Source organism: Papio anubis, chromosome 1 (genome assembly GCF_008728515.1).
Source record: "Papio anubis isolate 15944 chromosome 1, Panubis1.0, whole genome shotgun sequence".
Taxonomy (NCBI): domain Eukaryota; kingdom Metazoa; phylum Chordata; class Mammalia; order Primates; family Cercopithecidae; genus Papio; species Papio anubis.
The window spans coordinates 152,287,930-152,313,001 of NC_044976.1; the positions used below are offsets into that span (position 1 = coordinate 152,287,930).

The window sequence follows — 25,072 nt, forward strand, 5'->3', positions numbered from 1 at the left end:
CCTTCCTTCCTTCCTTCCTTCCTTCCTTCCTCTCTTTCTCTCTTTCTTTCTCTTTACATAATTTTAGAGCATCTATTATGAACCAAGCATTGCACAAGGCATCGGGGATATTGAAATTAATATGACATAGTCTTTGCCCTCGAGAAGCTTGCACTGGGGAGAATGATGTGTAAATGGTAAACTATAATGTGACACATGTTATAACGTATCATGGCAGGCTTCACAGAGGTGCCTTCTGAACTAAGTCTCAGATTCGGGCAGTCAGTCCACCAGGTTCAGTAGGTTGGAAACACAGGCATGGAGGGGCATTCCATGGAAGGGCGTTCTGTGCCTGATCAAAGCCTAGAGGTGGAGAATGTGAGGCTTGGAGGAGGGAGCTGGTAGTTGGGTTGGCGGAGCTGCAAAGGGCACAGGGAGAGAGGACTCTCCAAGAGCTCAGTGGCCAAGGGCCTGGAAGGTGGACCCCGAGCCTCCTTCAGAGGGGATGACCAGCTGGCAGCAGTGGTGGGGTCTGGAACTGAGTGGGATGTGTGGACTGTGGAAGAGATTTCAGAGCTGCAGCTGTACAGGTAGTGGCTGAAGCCAGCCTGTAGAGAGCGAAGGAGGAGGGCATCAGGGCAGTGCTCCTCATGGAAGCCAGGAGCTGGAAGAGGGGGAGGAGAATTGGGAATGTTGGGTCATGGAAGTCAAGGGAAGAGAGTTTTGTGGCTCTGCCCATGCATGGACAGAGAAACGTTGTACTGGCCGCTCAGCCTCTGTCCAGCGGAACCCCCTTAGCCTGTGGATTCTCTGTTCTGGTGCCTTTGCCCAAGGCCTCTGTTTGTTCTGACTCAGTAGCAGTTGCTCTAAGGGAATGGCTGCTCTGGGGAGGCACAACTCCCTACTATATTTTAGTGTAAGCTCCTCTCCCTTCTCAGGCGAACTCTCCAGGGCCTGCAGCCGGATCTGCCCCTAGAGGAAGAGACGTTGTCCCTTCCGAGAGACCTGGAGAGTCTGGACAGAAGCTTCAATGGTCTCCTCACTATGTATCAGAGGAAGAGGGAGCAGTTTGAAAAACTAAGCAGTGCTGATCCTTCAGGTGAGGAGAGGGCCACCCAGATAACCCCGGGCATGGGCACTGCTGTGGTGGGCATGCCGCCCCCCTCCCTCCTGCTCCTCCTCCATCTCCATTCCCCATGCTTCTTGCCACAGGAGCCTTCCGGATGCTAACCACAGCCTACGAGCAGTCAGCCCAGGCTGCTCAGCAGGTCTCCGACAGCTCACACCTTTTGGACCAGCTCAGGGACAGCCGGAGAGAGGCAGAGAGGCTGGCGCAGCAGGCGGGAGGAGGAGGAGGCACCGGCAGCCCCCAGCTTGTGGCCTTGAGGCTGGAGATGTCTTCGTTGCCTGACCTGACACCCACCTTCAACAAGGTGACTTGGGGCATGGAGTCCCACTTCCTGGAGCCCACACCCCAGCTTGTCACACACCAACTGCTGCCACCTGTTTCCCATTAGGGCAGACCTGCCGCTGTGAGAACCCCACTCCCCCAGCCATCCCGACCGTTGTGCCACTCACTGTGAGCTCAGTAGTTGCCAAGGAAACCAGTTTCTGGTGCTTGGTTGTCATGGAGATGTCTGGCTGTTGGTTTCCCAGGTGTGAGGTGGGATTGGTTATTGAGGGGCTTTGGGTAGCCTCTTTGACAGCCCCATCTCTCTACAGCTCTGTGGCAGCTCCAGGCAGATGGCTTGCACCCCAGGATCATGCCCTGGTGAGCTGTGTCCCCATGACAATGGCACAGCCTGTGGCTCCCACTGCAGGGGTGTCCTTCCCAGGGCTGGTGGGGCCTTCTGGACGGCAGGGCAGGTGGCTGAGCAGCTGCGGGGCTTCAATGCCCAGCTCCAGCAGACCAGGCAGATGGTAAGTGTGGCCAAGGTGGGATGGGCACAGGTAGGAGGAGGCAAACAGAATAGATCCCCTGGGCAAGTCAGAGTTCCCATTTTACACTAAGGCCCAGAGATTTTAGTGACCTGCTTAAGGTGCCACAGCAAGTGCAAGATAGTTTTTTTCTCTTTTACTGGACATCCACATAGAAACTGCACTGGTTACAAATGCTTCCTAGGTAGGTCTTGGCATAGAGGATGATCCACAGAATTCTGGGACTGCTGAGAGATTTCCCTTGGGGCCTTATCTCTTCTGACCTAGAGTGTGTGTCAACAGATTAGGGCAGCCGAGGAATCAGCCTCGCAGATTCAATCCAATGCCCAGCGCCTGGAGACCCAGGTGAGCACCAGCCGCTCCCAGATGGAGGAAGATGTCAGACGCACGCGGCTCCTCATCCAGCAGGTCCGGGATTTCCTAACAGGTGAGCCTGGTCTCCACTCCCACCTTGGCTGCTGTTCCAGTCCTGCCTGTCCCTCATTCCCATGTTCAGTGCATCAGCCAGCCCTCCCTCCCTCCTCCCAGGCCTGCAACATCCTGCTCCAGGCCTCCACCTCTCCTTCCCATGGCCGTGACCTTGTCGTTCTCCCATCTGCCCTTCCCACCCACTCCACTCTCTCGTGACCCATTCTCATTCTCAACACAATAACTGAAATATCTCTTTTAAAATGTATAAGTCAGATCACATCTCACTCCTGCTTAAAATCCTTCAGTGGCTTCACCTTGTTCTTGGAATGAGCTCTCAATTCCTATCATGGCTACAGAGCCTGGCCTCTGTCCATCTCTTGGGAGTGACCTTGGGCTCTTCTCTGCTTTGTTCACTGGCTGTCCTTGAACATATCAGGCTCTTGCCTGCTTCAGGAATGTTTATTTGCTCTTTTTGTGCCTGGAATCCTCTTTCCAGGGCTGTTTCTTGTCCTCTGGGTCGTCTCCCCAGAGAGGTGTTTCCTGACCATCTGATCTGGTTGTCCCCTGTCATCTCCCATTCCCCTTCGGTGTCTTACCTTCCTCGCACTACTCACCGTCATTCAGTTGTCGACAAGTGGATTGTCACTCCACTAGAATGGGGACTCCAGGAGGGTAAGGATGGTTGTCTGTCTTTTCGACCACTGTGTCACCAGCACCTAACATAAGGCCAGACACAGAAAGACATCTGACATAGGTGGCATGAATAAATGAACCAGATGCCCTTCCTCACTGCCCTGGGGAGTGAGGAAGGGCTGTACAATGGAAAGATTCCTAAACAGGATCCGGGAGACTCGTGTGACATTGGGCAGGCTGCTTCTCTCTTTGCTTCATCTTTTGCTTCTATAAATGGGGAGACGGTAGTATTTCACAAGTTTATTCTGAGGATCAAATAACTGATGTAAAACGTGTTTTTAAAAAGGAAAGGTGCCTCAGGAACAGGAGTTGATATTGTTAGATTTCTGGTTCCTGCCAGGGAATTTGCTTGGCTGGGAGCCCAGTTAATACGAGCCTAGGGCTTGGTGTAATGACAGTAGCTCTTCTTGCTGCTATTACCGTGTTTTTGCCCCAGATAGGCCAAAGTCCCCTCCTGAGTGCAGATGGCAGGTCAGAGAGGGGCAGGAGACTTCTTCTGAGGTCTTATGACTTGCATAAGGCCATGAGGCCCACACCTGGGGAAAATGATACCTGGGAATCTAGGGAGATTGTGCCCCACAAATGTGGATGATGGGGGAGGTCAAGATGTGGGGCTTAGGCTCATGGATAAGGGAGTCTTGACCCTGAGTCAAGTCCAGTGATGCTGAATGGCTACTCATCCTGCATTAATCTCAGCCAGGGCTCTGACCTCAGGGGTTGGGAGGTGGGTTGGAATTCTCTCCTGCTGGGTGAGTACCGTGAACAGGCTCACCTCAACAGACAGGGAGCTGCCAGGCCCCTTTTGTCGTCTTTCTTATGCTTGTATCTCAGGTCAAGTCTTATGATGAGTCCAGGGTCAGAGAGAAAAAGCAGGGCCTGAGAGAGGCCTGGCTCCAGGGAGAAACCCAGGAAAATTTTGTGTAGCTGTAGGCTCGGACTCTGGTCTCCAGAGTCCTGGTGCAGACGCCTCTGAGCGCTGGCTGCTGTCAGATGTAGGGTCACGGTGTGGGAGGGAGAGTGGAAAGTCTGTGGAGGGAGGAGGAAACATCGCCTTTCCCAGTTCTTCAAATGGAATTGACAAAATGAATAGTTAAGGCTTATTAAGTTCTGAGTCCAGGCACTGTTCCAAGTGCTTTGCATGTATTACATCATTTACTCCTGACTACATGAACTAAGTACTCTTATTACTTCTACTTTGCACACAAGTAATCTGGGCACAGAGAGGTTAAGCAACTTGGCTAAAGGCATCCAGCTCAGCAGTGGTGCAGGTGGGCTTCAACCCTAATGGTCTGATTCTGTCATCCACACCCTATTGCGTTATGGCATGGACACACACGTACATACACACCTGTGAGTGTGCATGCACACACAAATACACACTTTCTTGCCACTTGCCTTTGCAAATGTTTTTCCTCTCTCTGGATTGTCTCCCCTCTCCCACCTCTGCTGACCTGGCTAGTTCCTGTTCATCCTCTAGGAATCCTCCTAGGCATCCCACTCTCCCAGCAGCCTCCCTTGACCTATCAGGTGGCTCTGGGGGCCCCTCCCATGGCCACTGTAGCACCTGTGTTTACACCACTCACTCAAAGCTGTACTTCTTTGTTCATGTGCCTGTCTCCCATTAGATTTCCAGCTCCATAAAGGCAGGTATTGAGTTTAATTTGATTTGCAGTCTCAACTCCTCCCATGCTTTTGCTCAATGCAGTAAATATTTACTGAGCCCATCCTGAGACCCAGAAGGCTCTGTGACTGAATGTCATGTAGATTGAGCCTAAGGGTGCAGCTGAAGTGGTGCAGAGTAAAGGAAGGGCCAGATCTAGGTGGGGATGTGCTCATCCTGGAAGGCTTTCTGGGGAAGTTGCATATGAAGCCTTGCTTTGAGAGTGGGACTCTGGGTTAGATGAGAGGTCGACAGTCTCTTTGAGGAAGGTCCTTATGAAAGCTTGCTGCTGGGATAAACCCACTTAATGAAACTCAACCACAGTTATGCTGCATGCAAACCCCAAGGGACACAGCAATGAACAAGCATGGCTTCCACCCTCCAGGAGTGTCCTTCTGCCAGGCATGGGATGGGGCAGGGAATGAGACCTGTGTGGTCACCTAGTACCCTCTAGGTGTAGAGTGAGGCTGGGCCTGGGACCCCGGAGGAGTTCAGGTCCCAGGACAAATCATCTGGGTGAGTGGGTGCCCCCCTCCTTAATACCTCAATACCAGCGAAATCTGTAAAAGCAAATTGGAATAGATGGGGAGGAGATGTCATCTCTGTACTTCTGACCTTACTCTCTGACCCAGAATCGGTTTGTAACAACTCTTGCAAATGGGTTGTTTCATGTTGTACCTTCAGGTTGAGGATTGATATTGGGGATTGATATTCCTTTTTCACAGATCAGGAAACTGAGCTTAGGGAACCACTTGACTTGCCCAGGTGGCTTGAATAGTAAAGCAGCGATCTGAACCTGAAGCCCTGTCAATCATTCGTTCACTCTACACACATGAGGACCTCCAAGTGCCAGGCACTATGCTGGGGTCTAGGGATATAGCTGTGGACAAAACCCAGCCCCTGCCCTTGCAGAGCTTACATTCTAGAGGAAAAGAGACCGGAAAAAAACAAACAAACAAACAAACAAAAAAAACAAAAAACAAAAAACAAAAAACCCAGTTAGATGAGTACAGTTTTTGGTACCGGGGTGGTGCAAGTGCTAGACAGAAAGATGAGGCGGGGAGGGACGATAAAGTGTGCTACAGTCTAGGGTGGAGGTTGCAATTCTAGATTGGATGGCTGGGGTTGGCCTCCCTGAGAAGGTGATATTCCAGCAAAGACTTGATCATTCTTATTTGCCTTTGCAAAAATGAGCAGTCTTGCCTGAGGGGGAGTGCAGGGAAGGGGTCTTTTTGCCAAGGAAGCAGCTCCAGTTTCTGGTCACTCTTCCCAATTTAGGGCTGATTGTGCATGTGCTGCAGGCATTGTTCAGTACCAGCTGTCTGGCACCACCTCCTTCTCCCTAGCCCGCAGCTTCCTGTGACACCAGACGCTTAGTTGCCACAGCTGTGATGACACTCCCCCACTCCTCTTCCCTGCGGCAGCATGGAGCACAGGATAGTCATCCTCCTACAGCATTCCCAGAAATTTCCAGAGAACAGGCTGAGAGGGGGCAGCAGCTCCTTGGGACACCATGATAGAGGGGCCACCATGGGTGCCTTCCACAGGTGCTGCTTAGCCAGGAGAGGCCTCGGATCTCTGGGGAGGTTAGTGGGCTCCCACAGTCTAATGCATGGTTGTCTTCCAGACCCCGACACTGATGCAGCCACTATCCAGGAGGTCAGCGAGGCTGTGCTGGCCCTGTGGCTGCCCACAGACTCAGCTACTGTTCTGCAGAAGATGAATGAAATCCAGGCCATTGCAGCCAGGCTCCCCAACGTGGACCTGGTGCTGTCCCAGACCAAACAGGACATTGCGCGGGCCCGCAGGCTGCAGGCTGAGGCTGAGGAAGCCAGGTACGGCCTTGGGCCCTGAACTTCTCTCTGCCCAGAAGAGAGAAGTTTTGCTTCTCAACCCCATGGCTGGGAGAGGGGTGCAGAGGGCTGGGAGACAGGAGGGGATGCTTACGATGGTGGGAGTGGTACACAGAGTCCAGAGTGCAGGTTAAACAATTTGCGTGACTGTGTCTTCCGTATTGGAAACTGCCAAGAGAGTGTCTCAGGCATAACACAAACATTCATCATGTCTGCTTGGTGGGGTCCTGGGACGTCAAAGCTAATACTTTCCTTGCTTTTTGTCTTGGCTGGGAAGGGTGTTCTTTTGGACTGGTGTGTGAGTCGAACCACACATTGATTCACTATTCACTCATTCTCTCTCTCCTCTCCCTCATGCTTCTCTCACCCAGGAGCCGAGCCCATGCAGTGGAGGGCCAGGTGGAGGATGTGGTTGGGAACCTGCGGCAGGGCACAGTGGCACTGCAGGAAGCTCAGGACACCATGCAAGGCACCAGCCGCTCCCTTAGGCTTATCCAGGACAGGGTTGCTGAGGTGAGGCATCATGGCTTCCTCCACCCATATTTGGGCATAAACAGGAAAATTTGGGCACCAGGCATAGAAAATGCCAGAAAGTGACTAGATGAAAAGTGACTAGATGAAAGCTGAGGTGGAGTTCTACAGGAGGGTGACAAGTTTTGGGCTGGCTTTGGGCCTTGGATTTTCTGATCTTGTGGCTGGGATGCAGAAGGCAGGAGTGAGAGGTGGGCAATTTTGATTGTTCTGATTGGAGAGGGTTTTTGCTGCCTGATGAGTTGGAGAAAAAATGGGGATGAACCCCCCACCTATGAGACCCACCACAAATGCCAGATCTCCCTCTTTCCACAAAGGTTCAGCAGGTACTGCAGCCAGCAGAAAAGCTGGTGACAAGCATGACCAAGCAGCTGGGTGACTTCTGGACACGGATGGAGGAGCTCCGCCGCCAAGCCCGGCAGCAGCGGGCACAGGCAGTCCAGGCCCAGCAGCTTGCAGAAGGTGCCAGCAAGCAGGCATTGAGTGCCCAAGAGGTATCGAGAAGGCAGAGTTAGCTCAACGATGTATGGCCAGTGAGGGGGTCCTGAGCAGGAGAGGACTTTGCACACTTTATAAGACCACAAACTCAAATGTGCTTAGAATAACAGAACAAGAAGAGGCTTGAGAATCAACCCAAACCTGGCCAGGCATCTGATTTCTCCCTCCACTGCCTTTGGTATAGCTGGCTCAGGGACATTGGAGATGACCAGTCCAATCCCTTTCCTTTTACAGATGAGGTGGTGACTTGTTCACAGGCCTAAGACTCATCTATAAAGCAGGTCCCCTGACACTGGATCCAGAGCTTGTCTCTTGGATCCCCAGCCTGGACAGATGCTCTTTGCTTATCCTAACCTGGGCTCCACAATTGTCAGAATTAGATGAGAGAGAAGATCAAAGAGCCCATTCTCAGTGTCTCACACACACTACCTGCTCCCCCTATGGCTAGGAACACTGGCACTTTCAATCCTGGCTCAGTGACCAAGTTGCTAAGTATACTATGTGACAGCTTAATATCAATATCCTGTGATGTGACTAACATTGTCCTGGGAGTGAGGTGGGACATGTCAAGAGCTGGAGATGGGAAGAGGGAAACACAGAAGTTTAAGTCATAGTCTGTGACTCAGGCGTTTTAATAGGCAAAACCAATTCTATTGGGGGTTAATAGGAGGCGCTTTCCCACTGTGTGTTGATTTGGGTGACATCAAGTGCTTTGGCCACAGGTCTTTAGGACCTTGCATGATGACAATGACACTGAGACTATTCTACCTTTTTCAGGGATTTGAGAGAATAAAACAAAAGTATGCTGAGTTGAAGGACCGGTTGGGTCAGAGTCCCACGCTGGGTGAACAGGGTGCCCGGATCCAGAGTGTGAAGACAGAGGCAGAGGAGCTATTTGGGGAGACCATGGAGATGATGGACAGGATGAAAGGTGAGGGAATGGTTCAGGGGCACGGACTACTGGGCATTCATGAAGGCTGGTCCCACCCAACCCAAGGCTTCTGAAGCCCATTCTTATTGGAGCTAGCCGTGCTATGGGAGTGAGATCAAATGAGATTTTTTCTGGGCGTCTAGTATGTATGAGGCTGGGGAATGCAGAGATGGTTCCATGACTTGACCTGGCCTCAAAAAGCTCACAATTAATGGGACCATTTTTTCTATTTTTGCAAACAGTGGGGTCATATTTTCTCTTCCTATTGCTTTATGTTTAAGATGCATAGAACTATATTTAACAGGATGAGGTGGTCTCTGATAGGGGTTGAATAATAAGAGTTCTGGGGCTCAGAGCATAAATAATTTGACTGAGACATGTTCAGTGAAGGTAAGAAAAGAAGATTTGAGATGGGCCTGGAAGAATGTATAGGCCTGGGAGAAGCTGTGAGGAAGAGGAGGGACATTAGGATAAGGGTGTTGGGAAGCAACAAGGTATGTTCTGACATAGGGACAGGAGAAGAAGGTTGCTGAGGAGCTGGTGGGAAAGAAGTGGCATGGGGTTAACATGACTTGTCCCTGTGCCTGGCTTCTAGTGTGAGGATGAGGAGGGTAGATAGCTCAGGAGGCAGTAGGGCACATCCAAGGGTTTTGAATATGATGGAAACATAATGAAAGTAGCTTTCGGAAGGGTTCCGAAGATTTCTCAGAAAGGAGAACAGGGGCTCCTGGGAACTAGAGTCATCGCTAAGACATGATGATGGGATCACTGGAGTGGTGTATCCAGTGAAAGCCACAGAAAGAGTTCCTTCGAATTTCAGCAGAAGTGTTTGGCAGAAGTCTCGTTGGATAGCCAGGTGGGCACCACGTGAAAGGTTGGGCTGGTGGGTTGACAATGAATAAACCTGGGGCCATGGGCAGCTGCACCCAAAGGATGAAGTGAGAGGAGCTGACCTAGGGGAAGGGGCCAGCGGCTAAGTCAGTGCTTTTCCTTGTCCTGTTCATCCAATACTTTGTATGAAGATAAATAATTTATCAAGTCTCTGGACAACAGAGACACCAGGTAACAGAACCAGCATTCTAAGGCAATAGCAAAAGTTCAGAAAGATGGGCTGAAACTAACAAATGAAATTAAATAAAGAGAAAACTAACCTCCTGCTCTGGCCTTGTTTGGGCTTAAACCACAAGTACAGCTCAGGTGAAGCCTGGCTTTTCAGTAGCTAATGCCACTGCAACCACTTTATAACTAGTAAGTGATAAGCAAATATGAGTTGTTACTCACCTGAAAAAGACCCAAGAGTTACCGCAAGCTTGTTATAAGCCAGCAATGCTTACTGCTGCCCAAAGAGCTAACAAACACAATGCAACCAAAGTGAAGAGAGTAATAGCTTGGGGTAATGGTAAGACTATTTAGCAACTGGAGTGGTGTGTACCCACTAACCAGAAAAGGCTTAGGCTACAGTATTGGAACCGGAAGGTACCTGCTTGCAGGAATTTACCTTTAGTTGCAGGATAATGGGGGAAGATCATGCATTGACCAGGGGTGGGAGGTGGGTCTTGGGGGTGAGTACCAAGGAACAGAATGGCAGCTATTTAACAACTGCTATGGACATATTTAAATATTTTATCAATCTGTGAATCCATATGGGTATCTACTGGCTGAATGTCAATCCAATAATAACACTGTTATACTCTGCTGATGGGATCTCACCTGGGGGATGGTGTTCAAGTGATGGCTGCTACATCTTCAGAAGGGATATTGACAAACCAGCATACATCAAGGAGAGAGTGACCAGGGTGGGACACAGCAATTATATCAGATGAGGAATAGGTGAAGAAACTGGAGATATTTAACCTGGAGACAATAAAGCCTCAGATATGTGAAGGATTGACATGTGAGAACAGAGAAGGTATATTCTTATACCCCCAGGACGCAGACCTGGGACAAGAGGTGGAAGTAAGAGGCAGTCAGATTTTGGCTTCATGAGAAGATGACTTTTTTCATAACCAGAGCTGCCTAAGATTGGAGCCTCATGAGGCAGTGCCTGCTTTCTTCCTATTCCTGGAAAAGTTCAGGCTGAGCCTGGGTACCAGCTCTCATGGATGTGATAGAGGGACTCCTGCCTAGAGGGAAAGGGGGCAGGCTGGACTGAGTCACTTCCAGAGTTCTTCAAACCTCTATGCATCATCTGGTGGTTGTATGCAGAATGAATTGCAAGAGGAGGGCTAGATTTATCTGGAGTGGCATTTGGGGAGGGAAATTGAGGAGGAATTCTGGTCACTCATCCAGCTCTTTTGTCAAGGTGCCTACTTGAGGACCATTAGTTAGATGGCAGCTGTCTGAGCCCAACAGCACTGGGTTGCTAATCTTGGTGTCTGTGACCTCCTTCATTAGCCTGGGACAACTGTGAGAGCCCAGAGGGTCAGGGGCCCAGTAATAGTTAGGAGTGGGGGCCTGCTGGGTTTGGCCCTTGCCGGATTTCTAAGCATGGAATAGGGGCTAGGGAGGCATGAAGATGGGGGGGCACCACTGCCTTACAGGCCAGATTTTTTTGGCGGGGCTTCCTCTGCACATGCTACTTCCAGTTAGCAGGAGGGGAAGGAAGGGTTGGGAGTCTTTGGGAGTCTCACTATCAACTCCTCCTCCTGCTGCTGTTCCATTTGCCTCAGACATGGAGTTGGAGCTGCTGCGGGGCAGCCAGGCCATCATGCTGCGCTCGGCGGACCTGACAGGACTGGAGAAGCGTGTGGAGCAGATTCGTGACCACATCAATGAGCGTGTGCTCTACTATGCCACCTGCAAGTGATGCTACAGCTTCCAGCCCCTTTCCCTACTCATCTGCCCCCTTTGCTTTTAGTTGGGGGCAGATTGGGTTGGAATGCTTTCCATCTCCAGGAGTCTTTCATGCAGCCAAAGCACAGCCTGGACCACCCTTGGTGTGCAGCTAGTAAGATTACCCTGAGCTGCAGCTGAGCCTGAGTCAATGGGACAGTTACACTTGACAGACAGAGATGGTGGAGATTGGCATGCCATTGAAACTAGGAGCTCTCAAGTCAAGGAAGCTGGGCTGGGCAGTATCCCCTGCCTTTAGTTCTCCACTGGGGAAGAATCCTGGACCAAACACAAAAACTTAACAAAAGTGATATAAAAATGAAAAGCCAAATAAAAATCTTTGGAAAAGAGCCTAGAGGTTCAACAAGGAAAAATGGTCTGTCCCCTCACTGGGTAAACTCTTGCCACTGTTTCTGTCTCCTATTTGGGATTTGTGGGGGACTCCTCTGTTCAAGCCCATGGTTTGCTCTCCTCTGTTCCACCTGGCTTGCTGGGTAACCAGATTTAGGGAGTCTGGGCCCCTGTGCCCCAGAACCTGATGGATTCTACCCTTGAGAAACCAGACAAGCAGTTTTCATCTCTAAGCAGTGATTCAACTTCTTGTTTACAGATGGGGAAATAGAAATCCAGGGAAGGGAAGGTTCTGTTCAAATTCATGCAGATTCCAGAGGAAAGACTAAGACCTAGAATCTGTGTCTCTTGGGGTCTTAAAGAGAAGTAAATGGATATGTGAAGGGGGTGGGGTGGAGGATGACATGGAATGGCATGGACATTTGTGTGTTAACCATGGCCCAAGCAGACACTGTGCTAGACATTTTATCTACATTAATTTCTTGATCATTGTTAATCATTTTAATTATTTATTGGTCACGAGGCTGGGCACATCATCTGCATCATTTCATGATGCAGGCGGTGCTACTATTCCCATTGGATAAGTGAGGAAACCAAGGCACAAAAGGCTAAGTAACTTCCCCAAGGTCACATATATGGCAGTTCGGGACAGAGCTGGGGCTCGAATTCATGCTCATCTGATACGGCCATTCAGAGAATGGCCACTAAAGCCAGACTGCCTGGGTTCCAACAGAACTTGCCCCAAGGGGTTGTTGTGATGAGTAATGAGTTAATGGTGTAACTCATGTCCCTAGGTGCCTGGAGCACCGTATACTCTGCTGTATGCACATCTGTATGCACATCAGCTACAACTGCTGGTTCCTTACTGACCCCAGCCATCCATGCACTCTCTACTCCAGACATGCTCAGAAGTCCCTGAACTGCTCCTGACTTTGAAAGAATCAAATGAAGCATCATAGAGAAAAATATGTCCATTTTATTGAGCACAACACTGAGCATGAAGCTGGAGGGGCGGAGGGTGAGAAGACTGGGGAAGGACAAGAACGGTATGCTGGACTTTCAAGGAGAGAAAAGGGAACAGAAGCAGGATTAGAACTCCTGGCAGACATTAAAATAGTCAACTTCCAAGGTTAACTCAATTGGGTGTGTGCGCAGAGGGCATGTGGCCGGGATAAGAATTCCTTGCAGCCCTTACTCATGAATTTCTTTCCATTCCACTTTGGAGGGTGTGGCACTGCTTTTAGATTGAGGCAGGGAGAGGGGCCAGAATTGTGCCAGGAGCAGGCTGGCTGGGTCTCAGCGCGCTTGGGAGCTAATCCTAGAGTTAAGGATTAGAACTTGAAGAGCTCACAGGCAGACCACCATGGACAGCTGCCTGTCATTCATGCGGATGGGCAGGCAACAGCATTAATGAGCCCAATCTGGCCAAGAGGTTGAAGGCTTGAGAGGTGGGAGTGAGTGTGTGCAGAGTGGGTATCTGGGTAGATGCTCCATATGGCTTTGCTTGGAGGTGACACAGCCTGGCCAGCCCATTAAGCTTTTCACGACAAACAGTACAGACCCAGGCGAGAGCTATCTACATACACTGCACAGAACCATGGCACGTAGGGTGTGGGGGCATAGAGCAGGCAGGTCAGGGAGACCTGGAAGCCCACAGGCGCTGCTCCTCCTGCTCACAGCTTCAACAAGGCTTCATGCCTTGGGGCTCCCTTGCGGGCCTCCTGTGAGGGGCTGCCCTGCTGGCAGCAGGCTGGTGCTTCCGGCCAGAAACCGCTCCTGCTAGGCCCTGCTCTACTTGCTCTGCCTTCCTACCTCTGCTGGATAGACACCAGGTTTGGAAGAGCAGAGGAGTTGAACATGTCTCCTGCAAGAGAAAGGGGCTCAGAGTAAGGGCGGGGCTGCCACTTCAGACCCCATCACTCACACTCTGGTATGGGGCTCTCCTCTGGGACAGAAACTCTCCCCAAGCCTCACACTGTGACCCTCCTCACCTGAAAATTGCAATGACACAGGCACAGACTCCAGGAATCACATAATGAGACAGACTCCAGTCTGCCCTGCCCGGCAGTGGGAGCTGCCGCTGGCTTTAACTGGTACCATGACCTCCGATTTGAAGTTCCTAGAAAGGAAATGAAGCAACAACCTTTGAAGTATTTGAGGGGAGAAGAAGAGTTGATGGGGCAGGGCAGAGGTGGTAGTTCTCTGTGCCTGTGGCATCCACTCAGCTCTCCCCTCATAAGGTTCAGAAAGTTCAAGACCCTGCAGAAAAGATAAAGATAACCAAGCCCCCCTAACCTTTCTCCTCCAAAGCACAGAGGCCCTAGAAACTCAGGGAATCTGATGCTCACCACTTGCACATACCCAGTTTTCTGTAGGCTTTTATCATCTCTATTGCTTCACTAACCTTTAATAGCACCTCTGTGAGGCAGGCTGAGTAGATAAATAGATGTCAACCCATTTTACAGATGAGCAAACTAGAAGCAGAGACATTCACTGACTCATCAATGGCCTCATAGCTAGTAAGTGATGGGGACAGGGCTAGAAGCGTTTTCCCCGCCCCCTGATCCAGAACTCATCCCGCTGCCTGCGAGTGGGAGAGGCCTTTATGTCCATTTCTTTCAGTCCTGTTGGCCGATTTCTTTCAGACCCAAGCTGGGGTTCCATCTTTGGCTAAAAATACATACTGTTTTTTGTTGGCCTTTTTGATGAGTGTGGGCTCAGAGCAGTAGGAGGATTTTCCTTTGCTTCCAATGTTCAGGCAGCTGGAGCAGCAGCCACAGGGCCCGGCGGCCAGGGATCCCTGATGCATGGGCACCAGGCTGCTGCTGATGCGGAGGGAGCCGTTGACCAGGCAGTTGAAGGACCTGCCACCAGGGGCAGTGGGCCGGCGGCCATGCTGGCAGGGTAATTGGGTCAGAGCAGGGAGTGCTACGCTCTGGTCCAGGACTGGTGCCTCAGTGATGGTGATCTCAGGGGAGCTGGGTCTAGAGGTTTCTGAGGCTTGAGTTTCAGGCGGCCTGTTCTCCACCTCTGGGCGGATGCCCGGGCTGTGCAGGTTCATGTGTAGCTTCCTCATGTGGTGCACCACAGCTGCTGCGTTGAAGGCTTGCTAAGGAGATACAAGAGCAGCCTCTGGCCTTCTGCAACCTCAGAGGGCCTCGGGGCTTAAACTTTCCCTTTGCCTTGTGGCCTCTTGAAACCTGGGTGCCCACTTCTCATTTCAGAGAGGGTACAGGGAGCTCCAGTGCCTTTTGGGACATCCCAAGGAAAGCCCTTATGTCAGCTCCTGCCAGCCCAGCCTCCAGGGGCCCAGAACAGCTTTCCCACCCCCCGGAGAGGACAGCTTACCCTCCACTTGCTCTTAGCAAAGTTCTTCTGGATCTGGAGGCTGACTGATGGGTAGATGTCCCGGTGGAGGGCTGTGTTCCCGTCAATCCTGTGGATGTAAGAGGGGACACCTGGCTACTGGGTGGCTATGGACACTCAGCCAGGGGGTGGGCAGGGTGCCTGCAGGTCCATGTGAGAGCTGGGTAGAGTGTGCAGAGGAAAGGCAGCCCACAGCAGGAAAGGGCTACAAGCAGGGGTTCTCTGTCCCCCTGGGCAGGTAAGAGTGCGCTTTAGCTTTGGCAAAATAAAAAACTTTTAGAGCAGGGTCAACAAGCTATGGCCTATAGGCCAAATCGGCCCATTGCCTGTTTTTGTAAATAAGGTTTTAAGGGGACACAGCGGTGCTCACTAATTCAGGTATTGTCTGTGGCTCCTTTTGCACTGTGACAGCAGGGTTGAGTAGTTGCCATAAATACAGTATGGCCAGGAAAGCCTAAAGTATTTACTATCTGCTGCTTTATAGAAAAAGTTTATTGGACCTAGCATCAGAGGGCACTAGCATAGTCACCATCCTTTAGCTCAAAACCTTGCCTAGAACCCACCTCCCCCTGGAAGCCTTCCTCAATAAGGCCATCTGGTACAGGCTACCCCTTTTCTATCCCCTTAGCCTCTTATTCACTGGTCTCTAAGTGTTTCTCAGACACCTGATGTGTGCATAGTACTGTGCCAACAGACCTCAAGAAGTAAGAGACATGGGCCCTAACACCTAGGAACCTACAGTCTAGGTGTGGGGTGTTGCTCATGCTATGGACTGCAGTAATGCATGGTAAGCTGTGTGATTAATAAAGAGAACAGGGGAGATTGGGATGGACTGCAGGGATCAGGGGCTTCAGGGAAGGGCAGAGACTGATCTGGATCCTGAAGGATGCCACATACAGGGCAAGAAGCAAGACATTGTAGGTAGTGGGAATGATCTGATCCAAGGTGTAGTTAAGAAAGAGCTTCGTATGTGGGGTGAGGGATGGCAGGAAGACAGAGATAGCTCCCAGGCGTATCTGGACAGAGGAGGTATGCTGGTGATCCTGGGAAAAGAGGCTGGAGATAAAGGGTCAGGCCATATTAGGGAAACTGGACAGACAAAGGAATCCAGGCTTGCTGGGGTGCGAAGTGGGGAAGTATTGTAAATTGAGTTAGGGAGTAACATGAAGAAGTATTTTGAGATTTTCCTATTTTGCCAATCGGTTGCTTTGCAATTATTCCTAAATCACTTCACCTGGAACAGTTATTGATCCCTGAGTAAAACAAACCTCTTAAGGACAGAACAGAGTTGCCCATTCCTGGCACCTCTTGAATAACTGGTATTGAGCATTGCACCCTGTCCCAGGGCTGAATGACAGCGCTCGGCTGCACCTGCCTCCTGCACTTGACCAGACAACCCAGCTGCTACCCTTGCATCAGAACCTGCTCCACTGAATGCTGTTTGAATCTCCACCTGGGCCTGATGAACAATGGCATGGTCCTTGCTCGTCGCAACATCAAATGGACCAAGGCAAGCAGATTCCAGAGGAACACAATGTGAATGAGTCAGCCTGGTTTTGGGAACCACAGGGCTGGGGTCTAGAGTCCACTCCATGTCTCACTCACCAGGGGTGACTCAAGGCCTTCTCACAGGTGTACCGCTCATTCGGATCCTTCTCGAGCAAGTGGCAAATAAAGTCCTTGGCTAAGGGGAGCAATCAAAGACACGACGACTAAGGACCAGATTTCATGACTGATGGAAATTCACTTCCGGGCTGGTGGGTGGCAGTGAATGCATCTTTAGCTGATCTTCCAAAGAGGCAATTTTAAGAGTCTTAGAAGAGGGAAAAAAAAATCCAAACCACCTAACAACAACCCACTATAAACCACCAAAGAAGGGAAGCTACAAGCCGCCTCACCCACACAGCACTGCAGAAGCATCACTGGTCACGAGGCCCCCATGTGCCTGCACACCACATGTGCATGTGTTTGCATGGAAACAGGAAACAGCACTGGCACATGGGCACACATGTGAGTGCTGGATTGTTCCAGCTCCAATTTCCACTTAACAGGTCCAACAATCACGTAATGATCATCTTCTCTCACACACAGACATTGCATGGTCTTTCTTGGTATCTAACCCCTTGGTTTTGCTGCTCTTGCCTGGAACTCTCCCCTCACCACCTGGCTCTGCCCTCCTGGCCCCGCATCTGAACTGCCCCCGCTCCCCCCGCCATCTCCTTATCAGGCATACTGTGGTTCTGCCCCCAGAAAAACAAAAGCATAGCCCTTAGAAGTAAATAATTTATTGGGTCTTTGAAGCAGATGAAGATTTCTCCACTTTCCTTGGCAGCCTGTTCTGTAAGATCCCCAGGACTTTGAAGAGCCAGGACTGTCACCCTTTGTTAAGCTCATTTCTCCTGCCTGGCAGCCTCTACCTTGAGCCTATTATCTCTCCTTCACGCCTACTGGCCTTACCTGACTCAGAAATGTCATCCCAGAATGGAGACTCAAACTCATAGTAGCCCTCCTTGATCTTCTCGAAAAGCTTAGACTCCGTTTCTTCGTAGAACGGGGGGTATCCACAGAGCCTGCAGCAGGACAGGAAGGAGGTACACTACTGAAAAACCTGTCCTCCCTGAGCCAGCCTCTCTGCTCCCCCAGGCTCCCACTGTATACACAGGTGGGCAATGAAGGTCTCAGAACAGCGGTATGACCAGGACATGGATCTGCCTCAAATTCAAGAATGGTACAGGTCCCATGAAGTGTTTATGCAAGTGCCAAGCCTTGGCACAGGCATCCCTAGAAGGTCTCTGCATACATTATGCCCTCAAACCCTTGCCAACTCTCCTTGTACTTTCCCTGACTCATGAATGCTATATAAAATATCTTTAAGAAAGATGGAGTAGACTGTCTACTTGATTGTAAGTTTAATGAAGGATTTATTTAGGCTGTGTTGTTCGCTGCTGGATTCTTTAGAACCTAGCACAGGGATAGATGCAGAGTAGATAGGCAGCAAATATTGGTTGAGCAAATAAATGAGAGTACTTATTCAACATAAATGGAGGAGATAATTGAAACCAGGTTATTTTCCTAAGAACAAAGTTTACTGTAGGTGAGGAGGGATGGTGGGGAAGAGGTGATGGGCAGGTTAGGAAAGGGAGAGCTTGGGAATGTGTGGAGAGGAGCGAAAAGGTGAGGCCCTGACCAGCTTCATCCAGGCAATGGTTTTGCCTTGGGAAAGAAAGCTGAGATGCAGGAACAGTGGGTCCGCCTGACTTCCAAGACTGGCTTGGCCTCTCTCTTTTTCACTGTTCATTCCACAGAGTGGGATCCAACACATTTATAGGCAGTAAATGGGGCAGGGGTGCAAGAGGAGGGAGTGACAGGTGGCTGTGCAGTGGATTCATGCTGAGCTCTGTTTTAAAATTCAGTGGAGGTCAAGAGAGAGGAAGCTTTTAAGCTTCGTGTACATGCATATGTGTGTGTGTGTGTGTTTGTGTGTGTGTGTGTGTGCATGCACCCGTGTGCCTGTGTCTGTTTGTGCACATGCACATGCTTGGAAGAGGAGCTGAGACAGGGGAGGGAATGAGAAGGGGTAAGCAGGCTCCGAGATTTCTCAGCAGCTGAGCCCAGGCCAGCGTCTACTCACAATATGTAGGTGATGACACCGATGGACCAGCAATCCACAGCCTTGCTGTAGGGTTTCTGGGCCAGCACTTCTGGAGCTGCAGCAGACCAAGGGCAGAGTCAGGGCTGGTGGCAAGAGGAGAGGGATTTGGGGTGGGGGCTGAAGGTCAGGCTTAGAGAAGCAGACTGGGGAAGACCATGGGATGGTGGTGTTTCTAGGAGACTGAAAACTCCCTAAGGCTGGGGGCTGTGTCTCTTCTGGGAAGACTAAGTCTTCCTGCAAAGAGAGACTGTGACTTCTCCATTAGTTTGTGAGTTTCCCCATGACAGGGTCAATGACTCCCCTGTTGGACTGGAGATCTCCAGGGCTATGTCTCCCTGATCACAGTGAGTATTCTCTGAAGGCAGGGCCTGTTTCCCCACTCAGATAGGGGATTCCCAGGGCAAGGGTGATCTCTCTCCCTTCAGACTTGGAGATCATCAGTGTAGCACTGTCTCTCTTCCACTAGACTAGGAGCCTCTGGGAGGCAGATGTTGAGTCTCCCCCATTAGGTTAGGAGATCCTGGAGCAAAGGCAGTATCTCTCCCATCAGACCGTGGGTACCTTCTGAGGGGAGGCATTTAGTCTCCCCCATCAGATTGAGAGCTTTCAGAGGGCATGAGCCATGACTTCCTCTGATTAGGAAGTCTCTACACTCCTCTGTGGAGTGTAGAGGGTTGCCTTCTATATTTATCGCAGCTACCAGAACTTTGTACCTGGTGGGACTCAATACCTACTGATGAGTGAATGACCTGACTTTCTGGGAGGGTAGATTCCCTCTCTTGAGTCAGAGCTCTGCTTCCCATTACCCAACTGCAAACAGGTGATTACTGGTGAAGGAGGAAGGGACAGGAGCAGATGTTCAGAGTTCCAGCTTTCTCTCCTGTAGATCCCAATAATACTCTCCCAGGTGCCCTGCCTGCTCTCACTCTTTTTGGGTGCCCTGGAAACCTATAGGAATGTTCAAGCAGGAGGCCCCAGCTCTGCCAATTTCCCAGAGTGCTTCCTTGGGTGGACATTTAGCCCATTTCTGGGTTCCTCAGGCCCAATTTCAATATCCTGTGCTTCCTGGCTCCCAACAACTGGGGGCTAATGTCTCCTGCAGAGTGGGAGAAAGGAGTGGGGCCAGTGCTCAACCCCTCAGCTCTCTGCTGATCTTTAGGTTTGTGATCTTGTCTGCCCCTGGTCCAGCTGGAAAGACAAAGGCTCAAAGTCTATCTGCAGAAATGAGAGCCAAAGCATAGGCAGGAACTGTGGAGGGCTCAGGGGTAGGCGGTCTTTAAAAATGTAGAATTTGAGAGCAGTAAGGACAGATCCTGAGATGGATGAATTGGCTGGCCCTAAACCTTGTAAGTGGATGTCCTACCTGAATAGCCCCTGAAGTTGAACCCTACGTTCTCAGAATTACCCCTTTCTGTGAATGATAGGCATGTGGTTGAATGTAGCCAACTGGTCAACCTTCCTTCTGCTCCCAGACTTACCCACATAACCTGGGGTCCCACAGGCAGTGGACATGACGCCATTCTGTTCCATCTTGGACAGACCAAAGTCAGTAATCATGATCTTAGAGTTCTCTTCAGGGGTAAGGTACAAAAGGTTTTCAGGCTGTAGGAGAAAAAATATGTAGTGTAGGATATAACCACCTGAAGCAAGTATTTTCCTTCCCCTTGATACATAATTTCATAGGAAGCTGAGCCCTGGGCTCCTGACTTCAAGGCCAGCCCATCCTCCTCCATTCTTCCCTCCTTCCTCCTACCTGCACCCTCACCCCTGCACCCCAGCACTCTGCCTCTTGCTTATGGCTCTGACTTTGCTCAGTCTTATAACCATTAATATACTCACCCTTTCCTTCCCTCACTTCCAACTACCCCAGGACTGTTTGTGTTTTGAGGGAACCTATCTTTGGTTAATGGTGTCTGATCTCTCCAAAGTCCAGTGCAATGCCTAGTACAATGTAGGCCCTCAGTAAGTATTTTGTTGCATTGGGTTTTGACTGTGGCTGGATTTAAGAAATGTGTGTATTATTTTGGTATCCAAATAGGGTAAGGCATAGTGAAAGGTTCAAGAAAAGATTGAGGTGCAAATTAGTAACCATTGTTCACTCATCCAAGGTCTGTTTAAGGAATCTAAGGGCAGAAGGGGCCTTGGGAGTCACTAGTCCAACCCTCTTACTTTATGGAGCTTAGATGTCCCATGACCCATGCAGCTTCCTTAAGAGTCATTATCTGTTTCCCACCCAGGACTCCCGGCTTGACACCTTTAAGTCTCTGTGGACGATGCCATTCTCATGGAGGTATTTCACTGCCGACAAGACCTGCTGGATCACCAGACTGGCATCCTTCTCTGTGTAGACACCCCGCTCCAGGATCCGGTCAAAGAGCTCCCCACCAGAAACACTGTGGGCATAGGATCAAGACAGGAATTCTGTTCTCATTTCAGGTCAAAGTAATGCGAAAGTGTTTGCTTTGAAGCCATGGGGGACACAGCTGTGGCGGAACAGGCAGGCACCCATGAACTGCGATTGAAGGGCTGCTGGAAGGACTACTCCAGTCTCAGAACACCCACTCTGGGCACCTGGAGTGATATCACCAGGCAGTCATTTCTTTGGGCCAAGCATTGACCTCTCTCTCTGACAATTTCCTTTAAAATGTAAATGCTTCCGGTTGGGGTTGCACAAGAAGCCAATAATTCCTCAGTGTGGACACACTTCTTAGCCACCTTCCTTCCTGGCCTATGACACAGGAAGCCATGATGAAAGAGAGGGCTGACACAGAAATTAAGCAAAGTAGGAAAGGGAAGGCACGAAAGTGAAACTAACTGTGCTTATATTAAGATTTCTTTCCTCATTTTGGGAAATTGGACTTCGTAAAGCTGGAATTACAGGTAGGGCTGTACGGGTGCTTTGAGACTCAAATGGTAGAGTATCTTAGGACTCAGAGGAGCTTAAAGATCAAGTCCGACTTCTATCTCGTGAATACCATCTACACTATTTTTGCCTAGAAGTTTTCTAGTGAGTACTAGAACACTTAAGTGTCAGAGAACACTCTACCTCCTAAGACAGAGTGTTTTTTGGCATCTTCCTAATGTTTCTGTACATTATGTTGAAAGCTGATGTCCTGTCATACCAGTGCTACCAATTTCACCCATTGAGACTGCACAGAACAAGAATAACAGCCTTTCCTGTGCACCTTTCAAGTATTCAAAGATAGTGAAATGCTCTCTGGAGGCCTTGTCTTCTCTGAGATAAGCATTCCCAGACTATTTCAACCATGAGCCAGGGGTTCTAGTCCTTTCACCCTCCTAGTCCCCCTTACCACTGTCCCATGACATTAGCTGTGGTCATTCATGCCCAACTAGTGATGAAGGAACACAATTTCTCCAATCAAAATTCACCTTATCCTGCTCTTTGGCTTCCGGTCTTTAGACTTTGGGCTTTCCTATGGTAGCTGAAGGCCTGTAGGAAATGTGCTGTTTGTACAGAGGTATGAATTCTTAACCCTGAGGGGCCTGAGTCCTGGAGCTATGCTCTGAGGAGGCTTGGTGTCTCCTCAGGGACGTCCAACCCTGCCTATCTCCTTGCCTCCCTGCCTTCTGAATTACTGTGTGCTAATACTGTTGGCTTGGCCTCATTGAAGTACCTGATGGTCCCTGATCACCGGTTAGTGCCACTAGGGGCCCTTCCCATCTCACTCCCTTGACTGCCTGCTACCTCTCTTTAGAGGCCCTCAGATGACCCCCCAGTTAATCAGCTGCTTAGGCCTGAGTTAGCTCATTAAAGTTTCTTAGGAATCAGCCCATCAGCCAAAAATCATGTTGTGTCCAGCCACGCTGAGATTGCAGAGTGGTGTGTGAGTACGTGTGTGTGTGCATGTGCAAGTGTGTGTATTTGTGTGTGTGTGTACTTTATAAACAGAAGTGTCTTTGAGCCCAATGCTGAGTCCTCATGAACACCGACCAACCTCTACAGCAGTCGCTGTCAGGCAGAACTGTTGTTTGGATGTGGCAATGACACAGAGACCTTGCTAATGAAGCACCACTTCTGTCCTACAGGTGGACACGCACAATCACAGCCCGTCTTTAACTTTGGGTGGCTCTCTTTTGAGAAAATCTTTCTTTATATTGAAATATATCTACCTGTGGCTTCTGCTCCTACAGTAATTTTATGCTGGAGTGATGTTAAAACATTTACTATCCAATTTGATTAACATGTATTGGTCCAAATGGACTGAAGCCATGGTGCCAGGAAAGGGTTCTGGCAACTCCTTGTTAGTCTGGCATTACCCCTTCAGTTGTTTGGTTGCAAGGGGCGAGGAGGGGTTGGGCAGCAGAAGGACATGGATGGGTTGGGGTCGCAGCTATTTGCTGACTAGTAAGAAATGTTCTAACAACCGATAGGGTTGTCCTGGTGCAAAGGAGCTCAATAATCAACCCAGGTTTACCCTGTGGCCCACATAGAACCTGCCCATGACCAAAGGCACACTCAGTCTAAAAGGACCCTTGGCATTTCTGAGCCTCCTGAATTAAGTCTTCATTTTTGTCTTTGAATCGCTGTCCATCCCTCACCAGCGACCAACCTCCTCTAGGCCTCCCCCACACCACCAGGCCTCTGTGGAGGAAGCAAGTCGCCTATCACTTACAGCTGCATGACCAGGTAGTAGTGGGTGGTGCTCTCGTAGATGTCCTCCAGGGTCACAATGTTTTCATGCTTGATCCTGGGAAAAATAAAGTGCATGATGAACGGTATGTGATTCAGGTTGTCCAGACAAAGAATGCAGACCTAGCCCAAAAACTTCTGTTGGAGGCTTTTGATGGCAATGTTTAGGAAGACTAGGTCTTTGTGAAGTCTTCATAATAAGTTGACTGTCACAAATTAATCCTAGAGAAAAGATTCCTATGGTGGTGCTCGGTCTGTGTTTACTGAATGAACAATTGATCATCCTTCCTTCAGGGAACAAACACTTCCTTGTTATGCCAGGAATCTCTTTAAACTTTACTAAAAGAGACAGTTAGAAGAATGGAGGAAGGCTAAGGGAATACCTGACTCTAGGTTATTCTACAAAGTGGGTATTCAGATGTTAGAAATATTGCATTTAAAAAGTACAGGTTCAGTATCCCATATCTAAAATGTTTGAGACTAGAAGAGTTTTTGGAATATTTGCATGTACATAATGATATACCTTGGAGATAGGACCCAAGTCTAAACATGAAGTTCGTTTTTGTCTCATGTGTACCTTATACACATAGCTGGTAGGTAATTTTACACAATATTTAAAAAATAATTTTGTGCATGAAACAAAACTTTGAATGCATTTTGACTATGACCTGTCACATGAGGTCAGGTGTGGAATTTTCTATTTGTGGCATCCTGTCAATGCTAAAAATGTTTCTGACTTTGGAGAATTTTGGATTTTAGAGTAGGAATGCTCAACCTGTATACAATGGGAAGGATTCAGGTGAGCTGAGCCTCCTCTTGGATAACCACAGAGGAAGTGTTGAAAAATTAGTGTTCCAGGATATCGTGAGAAGCAAGGTAGATGCTTATTTTTAGGGTTAGTTCTATGGAATGACTTAGATAGGTGATTCTCAACCAAGGACTCTTTTGCCTCTCAGGGAACATTTGGCAATATCTTGAGACATGTTTGATTGTCACGACTAGGGCAGGGGGAGGTGCTGTTGGCATCTAGTGGGTAGAGGCAGAAATGCTGCTAAACATCCAACAATGCATAGGATAGCCCCCAACACCACAAAGAATTATCTGGTTCAAAATGTCGACAGCATCATGGTGGAGAAGTCCGGCCCTCTATTACCCTTGTTCGGGGTTACTCAAAGACTGAATCATGCAGAATAATCATATTAGCAGAGGGGCTTGGCTTGCCAGGCAGCAATGCTGTGCATACCTGTAAAGGAGAAAATTCTCTAGGAATTTTATTCCTGGCTGTGCAGCACAGGGGTTAAGGACTTAAACTCAGACTCAGACTCAGTCAGGCCTGGGTTCACATCTAGTTCAGGCAATTAGGTAACTTCAGCTGGCTTATTCCAGTTTTCAAACCCTTAATTTCCTTCTCTGAAAAGTATGTGTCTCTTATAGAATTGTATCAGGATAAAAGGAGATAATGCATAATGCTTAATACAGTGCCTGGGGAAGAGTAAACACATAATCAATAGTAGCTATCTTCTTTACGATATTTTAGAAAATATAGACCTGTGGCAGTTGTCACTTGATGAATTCAACTATACTCATAAGCTGGCAATGCTAACATTAGTTTATCAATTATTCACTCACTGAACAAACATTTATTGAGCATAAATACTGTTGATACAAGGCAATAATAAGAAAGATGACATGGTCCTTGCTCTCAATTAGATGGCAATCTTTCTTT

General features: G+C 49.4%; 2 protein-coding genes across 7 annotated transcripts in view; one reads left to right on the forward strand and one right to left on the reverse strand.

Moving 5' to 3' along the window:
• The window catches only part of LAMB3 (laminin subunit beta 3), a 40,007-nt gene extending 28,307 nt beyond the window's left edge, over positions 1-11,700 (forward strand). Inside the window, exons 15-23 of one of the 4 annotated variants that reach the window (XM_031656075.1) lie at positions 918-1,078; positions 1,192-1,412; positions 1,702-1,899; positions 2,200-2,344; positions 6,309-6,516; positions 6,906-7,047; positions 7,383-7,559; positions 8,341-8,494; positions 11,164-11,700. In XM_031656075.1, the coding sequence (XP_031511935.1) occupies positions 918-1,078; positions 1,192-1,412; positions 1,702-1,899; positions 2,200-2,344; positions 6,309-6,516; positions 6,906-7,047; positions 7,383-7,559; positions 8,341-8,494; positions 11,164-11,300 (1,543 nt within the window). In that variant the 3' untranslated portion in view covers positions 11,301-11,700. The remainder of the gene's footprint in view (positions 1-917; positions 1,079-1,191; positions 1,413-1,701; positions 1,900-2,199; positions 2,345-6,308; positions 6,517-6,905; positions 7,048-7,382; positions 7,560-8,340; positions 8,495-11,163) is intronic. The other 3 variants (XM_031656078.1, XM_031656077.1, XM_031656079.1) reach the window with 3 other exon arrangements.
• The window catches only part of CAMK1G (calcium/calmodulin dependent protein kinase IG), a 40,102-nt gene continuing 17,999 nt past the window's right edge, over positions 2,970-25,072 (reverse strand). For 2 of the 3 annotated variants that reach the window (XM_003893162.4, XM_003893163.3), the window contains exons 4-13: positions 23,330-23,404; positions 20,950-21,088; positions 20,174-20,297; positions 18,675-18,750; positions 17,501-17,613; positions 16,649-16,727; positions 15,026-15,113; positions 14,362-14,786; positions 13,669-13,796; positions 12,634-13,541 (exon numbers count right to left, since the gene is read on the reverse strand). In XM_003893162.4, the coding sequence (XP_003893211.1) occupies positions 13,706-13,796; positions 14,362-14,786; positions 15,026-15,113; positions 16,649-16,727; positions 17,501-17,613; positions 18,675-18,750; positions 20,174-20,297; positions 20,950-21,088; positions 23,330-23,404 (1,210 nt within the window). In that variant the 3' untranslated portion in view covers positions 12,634-13,541; positions 13,669-13,705. Of the gene's footprint in view, positions 3,045-12,633; positions 13,542-13,668; positions 13,797-14,361; positions 14,787-15,025; positions 15,114-16,648; positions 16,728-17,500; positions 17,614-18,674; positions 18,751-20,173; positions 20,298-20,949; positions 21,089-23,329; positions 23,405-25,072 lie in introns of those variants that run through there. The other variant, XM_021927462.2, reaches the window with a different exon arrangement.